General features: G+C 38.9%; 1 protein-coding gene across 2 annotated transcripts in view; it reads left to right on the forward strand.

Moving 5' to 3' along the window:
* BLNK (B cell linker) overlaps positions 1-12,405 on the forward strand; it is an 85,269-nt gene that overhangs the window by 17,030 nt on the left and 55,834 nt on the right. Inside the window, exon 3 of one of the 2 annotated variants that reach the window (XM_053984301.1) lies at positions 9,520-9,566. In XM_053984301.1, coding sequence (XP_053840276.1) covers positions 9,520-9,566 — 47 coding nt within the window. Of the gene's footprint in view, positions 1-9,383; positions 9,567-12,405 lie in introns of those variants that run through there. The other variant, XM_053984303.1, reaches the window with a different exon arrangement.

Consider the following 12,405-nt stretch of genomic DNA (forward strand, 5'->3'; position numbering starts at 1 on the left):
CAGTATCAAAGGAGGTACAGCAAATCTATTCCACTATCTAGGGAGTACTTTCAAAGTCAAGTAATTCAGCACATTTCTGCGTGGGCATTTGAAATTCTTTCTTCAGTGTAGATGCTCAAGGAGTGTATGAGGTGGTTTATTTCCAAAGAGAAGACAGCCAGCCATCAAAGTGTTTAGGGTAGACAGTCATGTACTAAACCACATTTGGTTTCCTCATTCAGTAAGAGCATTTATTCTTGTAATTAAGATTTGCTACTTCTAGTTCCCTTGATGAAATGTAATGTGCTTATAATTATGCAGATGTTCTTTCTTAATCTTTCAAGAATATATAGGTTTTGCTTTTAAGACTGCTGTTATAGCTTAACTGTTGCTGACAGCTTCTGCCACAGTATTTGCTCTGAGAGGTAGGATGATTCTCATACTCCTTCTCTACAGCTTTTTTGGTCTCAGCTGTTTCCCAGCGCTTCTTGTTGTAATTGTTTTTGTATAGCTGCAGGAAAGCAGAAGGCAGCTGATTCTGCAGGCAGTGTCAGCAGGGTGCACATCTGCACAGTTCCCAAGCCCCTGGCCAGCAGGGGAGAGCTGAAGGTCCAACGTCACCCACTTTCTGGGATTCTTCAAGATTGATCCCACTGCTCCCGGGCTGCTCCTGACAGCGTGACACACCTGGGGAGCACCGAACTTTGTTACTTGGCTTGTACAGCAGCAGTTAACTAAGATTACGACTTAACTTTCCCCAAGAAAGAAGAGTCCTTGCCAGTCTCAGCTACCAGTGTCCTGAGAATTGATTCCTGACAGGATATTTCCTGTTGTCATATTTTCAGTTTCTCTCATGAGAGCAAGATGGAAACAGTCAGCACCCAGAAAACTGAGTTTTGTATTTCAGTGCAATGCACAGAGCATCTTGCACCACCAACTCAGCCTCAGCTTTTGTTTACAGACATTACTCTTCCTACTAACTCAATATTCAAATACCAAAAACACCACCACCACAACCACTTTAGCTCTTGCCTCCTTCCATTCCCTTAGTAAGCAAATTAGATGAACTAAAGAGACTTTTTCATGCCTGCAGAGATGTCTGCTCACTTAAGGAAGGTCCAAATAACAAAACCAGATTGTTTCAATAGGAAAGATGAACTAGAAAGAAACTGTGCATAATCACACAGCCAAGGGACAGTCTTTGTTTTCACAGCATAAACCAGACACAGAAGGGCACCACTTGACTCAAATCACCTGCATGCAGTTACTGGAGCAGCACTCGGGGAGCTGGAAGCAGCAGCTGGCTTCAGACCTGGTTCAGCCCTGACAAAGGCAAGGTTATTAACAGAAGCTGACAGTGTCAATTCTGCTGTGTGTCACCATTAAACTGGGTTAACAGCTTACTGCACTCACCTTGGGCTGAGTCCTAAGGAAAAGTCAGTTCTTAAAGCACCAGGTCTGCTTCTAGCAGGACTCCCCGTACTGAGGACATTCCTGCAGCATGTCCTGTTCTCAGGTGACAGGCATTTTGACTACAGAGTAGAAATATTTTCCAGGCCTTAATTCTTAGATGTGTACAAAAATGGAACTTTTGACCCTTCAATATTTCCCTTTGCTCTGATTCAGAAGGAACAGTTGCATACTTCCCATAAAAATAAAAATAAAGTGCTTTGGAACCACTAAGTCAGTAATGCTTACATGTCTCATTTGGGTCTTTTACCTTATATTAAAAAACATGAAAATTAATTGATTCAACTCTACCAATTTTTTTATAGAGTCTTAATCATCAATGAAGTAAAAGAAGCCCTGAAAAACAACTTGCTTTAATTGATGAAGCATTTTTAGAGATAAATGGTTCTACTAGAGGCATTTCAGCTGGCCCTTTTGAATTCTCTTCCCTCATAAAAAGAAATCAGACTTACTAAACTTGCAGCCTACATCAGCAGAGGCTCTGCTGCTTTTTTGCTGAGGCTAAATTTCTGGTGGTCACAGTTATTTCTATATGTGGTAACTTCCTTCCTCTTTCAAACACTAAAACTTAATTTGCTTAGGCATATATTGGTGCCTTGCTGCAAAGATTTGGGAAGTGGTTTTATTTTCTGCGTTCCAGTAAATGTCCTTTCAATAAGGACATGCAAATACAGACAGAGCTTGGCCCACAGAACATTACACAGTCAGTGAGGAAGGCAGTATAATTTTTGAAAGAATCTTGGAAACCTCTCATCTTTCCATCAGGTCAGCCTAAGACTAATGGGGACATCATGTTCTAGGAAAGACAACATGACCTTTCCCATTGTATGCACTATATAAACAGATTTATATTGCAAATGAAACCTTACTGTCTGTCTTAGAACAAGGTTATTTCTGCAGCCAGTTTTCAAGGAGAAGACCATTCATTCCACACATGAGATTGAGTAAAATAGGTTCAAAAAGCCTTGGACAGTCAAATCTGAGCAAACACCTTACAGTATACAATAGGTTAGAAACCCTAGGTCATAAACAAATAAATCATAGATGAACCTACTCATAGCACATATAAGAACAAAGGGTCAACTAGTTTAAGGTTTCACTGAGCTCTGAATACAAGCTGGTACTATTGCAATAGTACCAGAACAACAGGATCAGAACAATGCAAACCACAGAGGTTCACTGAGCTACTACTGAAAGAAAACATCTTTCAGTTGAGCAAAAACAGGTTTCTACCATCTCAACAGCTAAAAAAATGTGGTAGGTGAGGCAGTACAGAATCCTCAGAACCACAAAAATGTCTTGGTTTTAATTTGAAGTGTTAGAGCAGCAATACTACAGACAGTTCTCCATCAATGTAATAAAGTAATTCCAGCTGCCCTAAAGAATGTAGAATACTCTACTGTTCCTTCCAGTACGGGAAACATCTAGATTTCAACTCCCATTACATGCTGAACACAGGTCTTAGTAACACAATATTAGATTGGCAGTTTTTTAACTAAAAGCATGCCTGAGGACAAAATAACAGCAGCGTTCCATGAGGGATGACAAATTCACAGCAGACCAGGAAACCCAACCCCAGCAGTCCTATTTACAACAAGCACGTCCTGAACATATTCCCTTGCTAACACCACTGCCAGCAACACAAATCCATTTGTACTACACAAGGTTTTATATAAGCCAAACACAGAGGCAGCTGCTCTGAAATCTTGGAGATCTCACATATATTAACAATTCTTGTGCTACTAGCATGCTTCCACAACTTTGGAAAGGCATCAGTGTCCAAGAGGTAAGAAGCCGCCCCAGGGAGTGCAGACAAAGTCAGAGTGCCATTGCACATAGAAATTGGCCTCATGTCATTGCAACAGCTCCCACTCAGACCCAAAAGGTCAAAAGCTTATTAGAGCTGTTAAGCACCTGCAGTGGATTACCAGGTTCAGGACAGACAAGATTGCATCTCCCAGCTCTGGCTGGCACAAGTGTTAACAACCAGTCTCGTCCTTAGAGAGGAGCTCTGCAGCAAACAGGATTGCTGCTCAGCTCTGCTTTCCCACTATCTGAAATGACAGCTGCTGTTTCTTATGCCACTTCTATAACTGTGACTCAAGTCTCATTGCAGAATGTCAACATTGGTGTTCAACAAATATGATTCACCATGTTTTGAAAGTAACAGAAATGGAATGTAGAGGCAGCATATGATTCACCCCAGCCTTGAAACTGCACAACTGCACAAACACACATTGAATTAGAATTATGCTACCAACATTTTTTATCTCTGAAATATTTGCAACAGTTATTATGAAATGAGAAAACTGTAAAATAAACACTTACAACCAGAAATAGATCAATATAGTTTGACAATTCTTGCCACAAACTGCTAGCCCAGGAAAAATAATCTATGGTTTGCTTTTCCCTCTGCTTCTAATTATACTTTCACTGAAACACACTTCCTTCTTCCTTCAGATTTGCCTTTGTCTTCACCCTTGTCTTTCATTTTATAATCTGGAAGATAGATTTGAATGATGCTTTTATATTTTTCCATGTTCATTTTAAATTGCACCATTTGACTGTAGGTATGGTGCCCCTAAGCCATGTTTTAAAAACCAATTTTTAAAATAATAGATACTTCATTTTTGTATATCTTTGCTTGTGATTTGTAATTTATACATTATGTATACATAATGTATAAATTTATACATTATGGAGGCAAAGATAAATTAAAGTCTTAGTGGAGCAGGCATGCAGAGTTTTAGCAAGGGATTTTTTTCTTCAAAGACACTAAAACATAAGTGAGACAAAAGAGAAAAGAAAAATATTTTTAAATGCCCTTTGAACAAAAATGTGAATTAGCAATTAATATATTAACCATGATTCAGCAAATGAAAATAGGAATTATTTAGGCACATGCCTATATGCTTTATTGATTCAGAGCCCACATATCTTGCCTGAATTCATGTGAGATCTTAGTTTTGGCCATAAAGTCCTGCTTCCTCTCCCAAAGGAGTTTACACTCCTGAGTAATGCCACACCTGAGAAACACATCAGAGCTCTGAGGCTGGACTTCTCCTGTTCATTCATAGGAGGTCTAAGATTGGTATCTGCCAAACAGTTTCCCAATTGACCCTGACGTTCTATAACTCTTAGCCTCACCTTTTTTTTAACCCTCATGCCCCTTTCAACCTTTTCTCCTCTAATGAAACCATTCATCACTTCTCTAGCATGAGGCCATGCATACAGAAAGATGACCTGGCATTATATAAGTGAGATATTACTAAAAGAAGCAAGATTTAGTTCGAAATGCTAACACCCAGCTACAGTACAGAGAACTGCAATTTTAGTATGTAATACAGTTACAATCTATTCATCTGCTCTGCAAACTGGTCTCACTGTAAAGCCAATGTACACACAAAGTGCTATTGCTACCACTAGATGTCAGTTTTACACACTTAAAAATGGCCAATTCCCTTAAAAATAGTAATTCTCCATTCACAATAGAATCAGCTCTCTATTCTTATTACAATTCTCATTCTTTCTGAACTGACCTTTAATTTGAAGTAACTCACATTTTATTTACCTTCTCTCCACTTCTTCCCCAGCCCCTCGGGGCATAGCTCTCCTTTATTAAAGGAAAAAAAAAAATCCACTATGCCTTTATTCCATTATTTACTCAGTCTGAGACACTGGCAGTTTTTGCCAGATATCACTGACAAAACTCTATATCTCAGGTTGTGTCTCTAGAGGCCAGCACTGAAATCTTACTTTTATTCCCCATAGATATTTTTATATTCCATAAGGACATTTCTACTAAGAAATGCCATTACATTTTTTGACTAAGAAATTCCAAAGTAATTACAGATAGGCTGCCATGAGAGTTAATAAGGAATATCATTTATATGGCTATTGCAATTTTATGATTTTTCATATTTTTACCTATATTGACTGCCTAAATGCAGATAGTTTTTGTTTATGCTTCAAATCTCTGTCTCTGAAGAGTTAAAAATGCAGCTGTACATTCCTCCTAATCTCCTACAAGGGCTCTTTACAGGTGTTTTTCTTAAGAACAGTTTTCATTAGCTAGTCTTAACATAAACTTGGTCATATTTAATACAGAACTTCTATATTATGCATTTACTTTACACAAAATTAAATTTCTTTTTGTCAAGCAAATCTGTCCTTACTTTGACCCCTGAAGAAAAATCTCTGAAGAAAATTGGGATGAAGTCAAATTCATTATAAGTTATTACAGTCAAATATATGTATACTCCACAAAAAGCAACAAACATCTCCAAAGCTGTCCATGCCCAGAACTGGCAAAGTTACAGAATGTAGCTCTGAATTTTTATAAAGTAACGACAAGACTGTCACCTTACATGAAGCTATACTGCCCAGATATTGACATTTGGGCTAGCAACATACTCTGCTTGTTTACCATAATGTCAAAGGAACCCCTCACCTTCATTCACATCAAAATCTGACATTTTCAAGCTCCAACTGATCCTTCACAGCTCTCCTGGATTACTCAAGGTATTCTTTGCACCTGCAGCCATATCCATCTCATAGAAGTGCTTGCCTACCAGAAAGGGATGGAAAGCAAGGAGGGAGAAAGATGTACTTCAATGAACTTCAAAATAGAGTTGAAAACACTGTATCATGCAATCAACTCTACCAACAACCTTCTCCAAAGACATCTAAAGACATGCCTTTTTTTAGGCAGCAACTCGATTGAAACCGTCCCTTTGCACAATCTCAGCAACCACAAAAGCATGGCAAAAATCCTCCAAGGCAAACACGGAATCCAAAACCCATCCAGTCCCATGGCTGCTGACAGCAATGTTCGTGACTTCCTTAGAGAAGTGCCATGTCTGGGGCAGACAAGGATGCTATATATGCTACATATTGTGTTGCAACATTTTGCCCCATTCCCTTTGCCTTCCTTCCACACACTCACTATCCCTAATCCACCTACCAGACATCCCCAGGACTGCAAAATACCCTAAATCCCACCCAGCCATGGCATGTGAGCCACCCACACCCCACACTGCTCCCTCCACAGAAGCAGAGCACCTCAGACATGCCAAACTGCTCTGCATGTGCTGCACAGTCCATGGATATGAGCCAGTCTAAAGCTCTCCAGATGAAAATTCACAAAACCCACTTGTGCACCCCCAGCTCCAGATTCTCCAGATCGTACCTGCTCTCTGCTTTTGATGCAAGGCATCTCCCTTGTCAGCACCCATGGTGGCAGGCAGCTACAGCAGGATGGGCTCAGGTCCAAGACATGCTTCTGCAAGTAAAGGAGCAAAGACACACCTCAAACACTTGCACTACTACAGCATTTCTCTCGCTCCAGGATGCTATCTGCAGAACAAAGCTGGTTGGCTTGATCTGCAAGCTAGGAATTTTGGTTACTCTGAGCTACTGAACTGAGTGAGTTAGTAAGAAAGTTGATGTTGGGTGAATGAAGCAGCCAATAGAAATGAGGAAATCAACAGCAGGCTAGAAGAGAACAGATTTTTCTATATGCTTTCTAAATTGTGCTCTAATATAAAACTGTAAACATAAAAAAAACAAACATACAAAACAACAAACCAAACACACACAAAAAACCAAATAAACAAACAAACAAACAAAAAACCCTTAAGAACAATCTGTCCCTTTATTTCTTCATTGTATATTTGGCAACTCAAATCCCTCCAGGAAAGAAACTACTTTAACTTCTTCTTTATCACACATACTCATTTGCAACTTATTCCATTCATGCCAATATGAATCACTAACAGTGTATATCATAAGCAACAACAGAAGCAATGGTTAATTAAAAACTGGAAGCATTAGTCATCTTCCTACAGAAGTTACTGTGTAATTTCAAAAGTGTAGGGTTTGCGAGATATTTTTGTACTCTTTCCTAGGACCAGAATTCTGCTGCTAAAGGGCAGCAGGAGCAGCTCTTAGCTTCAATCAATCGTGCATTTTACTGAAGAAGAAGGGGGGGAAAATTAACTTTCAGCTGGACCCATAAATAGGAATCATCTCAAAGCTCAGTGAAACACATAGCTTGATCCCCTCATTGGAGATTATCCCGCGGAGGAGAAATAGGTTAAAACTCTCTCAATAAAATATTCCCCAATAAAGGAATCACTTAGATCCATAGCTTCCTTCTCTACCAAGCTCCACTGCAAGTTTAAAAAGCGCCTGATCTGACCATACACACAGCACTTGCCTGTGTGGAACGGCAGCTGTGCTTAGGCAGCACATTACAGCAAACAGCATCTTGCAAGGACTGAAAGTTACACAAGAGATTTCTCTGAAATCACCAAGCCATTACACCGTGGAAATCTTTGTGCGAATAAGTAAAGGGTTAAATACTCTATTTTGCAAAGAAAAGGAAGTGAACAGGAATCAAACCCTATCAACAAAAAGCATAGCCGCCTCCTCCTCCTCTTCTTAAAAAGTGCAAGAGGAGGTGAGGAAATGGCCCTACTCCTGCTGATCATTGATATGCAGAGGCAATTTGGTGAGTCACCACTACAGCTGATGAAGCCAAAGGAGCCCAGATGGGCCTGTATAGCAATCACACAGTTCAATGCAGTTTTAAATTTCCTCAGGAATTTGGTGATTTCTAGATCTGCTGGATCATCTGCTAATTACCATACCCACTGCATGTAGATATGCAGCTGCTTTTTGATACAGTATAATTACAGGCTAAATATTAAATGTAGGGGCTTCTGTACTGTCTGAAATGGCATATTTTCACAACAAATACGTCAAAGAAATGCAGAGATTTGCTGGGATTGAAATATAGACTGAGGAAATATGTTTTCACTGAGAATGTGTATGTCTTCCACTTGATCTCTCATATACTTATTAGTGTCTCGATTTGTATGCCTGATACAAACCCATCTATCATGCTGATGAGATGGTGAGAAAAGGCAAAATAGTTTGGTTTGGGACTGATGGCTGGGACATTATTCAGAAAAAACAGATCTGGGCAAACATCAGTCGTACCACAGTGAACTCAATATCACTGTGTTCACTGGAAAGTATCTATTTCAGAGATTTCACATCCACTATAGATACACCTATGAAGTGTCAGGAAATACACAAGTTAATTTGTGTATTCCCAACACAAAAATAGATGGAGGGTTGCAATTGAATCTACTAAATGGACATGTTTTCAGCCTGACCTATCCTCTGCTGAAATCTATGCTGAAAAAGGGGGCATTTTAGCATTAGAAGGTTTCTGGACTGAAAACATGCAATCCCACACTTGGTCTAAGTACAATCCAGAGACTGTGCTGGAAATTTTACACTAAAGAAAAACCCATAGATTAAAAAAAAAAGGTTTTATTTAGACTAACTTAAAACTCTGACTTAGGAAGTTTGCCTGCAAGCTGTGCACTACTTTGAACATCAAAAGTACTGCATGAACTCCTTGTTCACATTGAGGTGAAAGGTATATAGAGGTACACAAACTATCATTTGGGGAAATCATTTGGGGAAATTCTTTCCAGTACCTGCATAGCTTGTTCAGCACTAGAATGGGCACTTTATGTGCCAAGGTAGCACACTACAAATTCTATTTTTCATCACCAGCATTTCATAGGTTGAGAAGTCATGCAGAACTTTAGAACAAGAACAGAGCAAACATGAAGTTAATAATATCCCAGCCATTGTTAAAGTATCTTCTACTCAACCATTGTTATACTAATCTGCTGATTTGAGTGAAAAAAATACAAAGAAATTCTGTGGTGAAGAGACCATATTAAATGGCTTGCTTATCACTTCTTGAATGATTCATTAACCAGCGTAATTTAATCTGCCACATGCCTGGTAAAATTCCAGTTTAGCAATGTAATGTGTTCTACCAGCTTTCTAGAAATATTGCAACAGGCTAATAACAAAAAGTTAAGCATTAACCAAGATGAGACAAGCATGTAGCTACAAAACTAAAAACTGTTTCTTCAGGTCTTTCCTTCATTCGCTTTTTAAAATATCATGTATTTCACTTCTTGAATTGCTCTTGACTAAAATGATCTTCATTTAAACTATAAAACCTGTTTTCTCTCTTTTCAGAATGCATCAGAATATGAGCTGAGCAGATTCAAAACAATGCACCAGCCGTAAGTGTCTCATTTTTTTCCATTTCCCCATTGAATGACTAATACACTTCTACTCTGACAGTTGCTCTGTTAATAAATCAGGAAAAATGAGAATTGAAACCTCCTGCTCACGTGAACTTTAAGATTAATTGGTAGAGGTGGGACTTCCTCAGGATTAGGATCCTGGAATGTTTACAAGAGCTGTGGTTCAGATCAGCTGACAGGAAAGTCTCTTCTGCACTAGATGCTGGGTGTTATTCTTCCTCAGAGCAGAAAGGGACAACCGTAATATTCGTAAAAGTACAAGTTCAACCTATTCCAGAACATAAAGGCTCTTTGCTTGTATTGTATTTGAGGTCAAATTTTCAGAATTGGTTCATCTGCTACTCAGGGATTTATTTAAGTGATCAGTTTAACGAAGTGATAAGTTGAAAGTAATCTAAATAGAATTTAAATACAGTACTGAATAAGCAAATATAGATATAACAGTTGAGAAATGCCTTCACATAACTTGTGACAAATCAAGTTCATTTCAAAGGATATCCTTAATGTTCAAATATATTATTTCTTTTCTAGTACTACACCAAAATAATATTAGGGAATTTTCTCTATGAGCCGATGAAACCAAGAAGACATCAGTTTAATATAGTGTGTTGCTGTTCTTCACCTAATGGTTGTTACTATTCCATGTAGCTTTCCCCTCTATCACTAGCTGGGAAAACATTGATCTATTTGCAGATCATTTTCTGAATTCCACTCTATTAGTAAGAAAGTGGATAAATTTGATAGCATTTTTACCTGATAAATTCCTATTCCTATTGATAGGAATTCATTGGGAGCATAGGTAAACATTTTTCTGGGTTTAATTTAATAATTCACTAGATAAGTAAAAAAATGAATGGACTTTCTTGCAAAGCGCTTTAGCCTAACGGGACATCATTTTGAGAGAAAATGTAGAGAGAAGTAATATAAAGTCAACCAAGGATACATTTTCTGTTTCTGGCATACATGAAGCTGATCTGGTACAATATTGGGGCAAACAAATATATTGAACTTAGGCCAAGAGTTGCACTTCTACTGACGTGAGCATTCAATCCTTGAATCCTCAGACTGTATATTGGAATAATAAAAGTGTTTTGCCATATGAATTCCATTGTCCAAAGCATTAGAATTCCTTAAATTCACAGTGTGGATGTCATATCCTTAGTACCAACATCCAGTCTAAAATCTGTCACTCTTACATCATACTACTTGCTATTGTAAAAACTGCCTGAGTTTCTAGCACTCACACTTTAACTGGAGACAGTCTACATTGATCCACCTAAGATAGATCAGCTGGCCTGTTCAAGCATGTTCATACAGCAGGTAATTCCCAATGGACCAAAACACTGAGGACAGATAAACAGAAAATTAATAATTGCCAGACACAATGAGACTGAAATCCTGTGTTTCTCCTGGCAGTGGCCAGGGCTTCAGGTCTCTGCCTTTATCAAACTTTCTTCATGAGGCTTCATCAGGCAGGAGTTAAGCTCTCTGACCATCAGCAAAAGCTCTTTGCCTTTCCCATTCTGGTTCAATATTTGGTATTCTTGTTTTCAACAAGATTTTGAGTCCACAAGGCTGTAAGTGCTCTTTGAGCTAAAACACATTGTTATTCCCAGTTCTGCTGGGACATCTCATGACAGGGGTACCAGGAGCAATCTCCAGCCATGCTTGGGTGTGCTTCCCTGCCCTCTGCCCCAAACACCTCCACTAACTTAATGCAAGGCTCTTTTCCCTCTAGCCAGTACCATGTTTGTTCTCTAAGGGGAAAAAATTGGGCAAAAAAGACAAAAATGGTTTATCTGGAAAGAGTTTATCATAGTAATTCTGTTTTGATACCCTTAAGTAAACTTCTTTTGCTCTACACTTCTTATGAAGTCTCTTACCGTATTCTTTCAGGTTCACTATGTCAATGTTGGCTTTGACAGCCTAATGACAGCCCCATATAAACTAGTTCCCACCTACACTTGAAGCCACAGGTCTACCTAGATTATTACTGAGCAGCTACTGGATGTTAAGGTGAAATTACCAAGGTGCAGTCTCTACTAGTGTTTTGCCCTACCTCTGAAATGCAATAATGAAAGACTTTCTTCCCCACTTGCTAAACAGTATCAGAAGAGAAGCGCTGCTTTAAAACACAGGACAGCAGAGTACTGAGTCACAAGTCCAAACCCTCTCTGGAGCTGCCAGGGTTGTGCAACAAACTGCTCTCACAGGTTTACATGTTTGCAGCAATCCCAACAGCATGTTGAAATCTCAAGCTTTGCTTAAAGCCCTTCCTCCTGCACAAGCACCATTGTAATTTTCACTCCACAGAACAGACTCAGTTAATAAACTCTCACCCTGAAAGCCTGAGATCACCCAAAACACTAAACTACTTCACTCTCAAGAATGCCAGTACAACTGCACTGTCCAGATACTTCCCCTGAGAGCAGTTTCAAATGTCCCACTGATTCCAGCCATGGGCTCCTTTAGTCAGTGCTAACATTTATGCCTGGGAGTGCACTGTATAGAAGAACATGAAGCTACATTCAGGAGCACTTTGAAAGAGAGTGCAGTACCATAATCAACCTCATACCACAGATACACAAGAATATTGGAACTTAAGGCCTTTCCAAACATGCTGTCTTGTTGTGCAAATAAGATTGGTATTTATAACTGTATCCAGCAAAACCTGGCATATAGGATATAACTTAATTACAAACATCCAAAATTCGGAAGCATATCTCAAGAAAGAAATGTAATTACAGCTCCATCACCTCAGTATAGATATTCCAAGACTTACAGTATCAGATGTTTATGAAGAAGCTTTTCATAA

Source organism: Vidua macroura, chromosome 8 (assembly GCF_024509145.1).
Source record: "Vidua macroura isolate BioBank_ID:100142 chromosome 8, ASM2450914v1, whole genome shotgun sequence".
Lineage (NCBI taxonomy): Eukaryota > Metazoa > Chordata > Aves > Passeriformes > Viduidae > Vidua > Vidua macroura.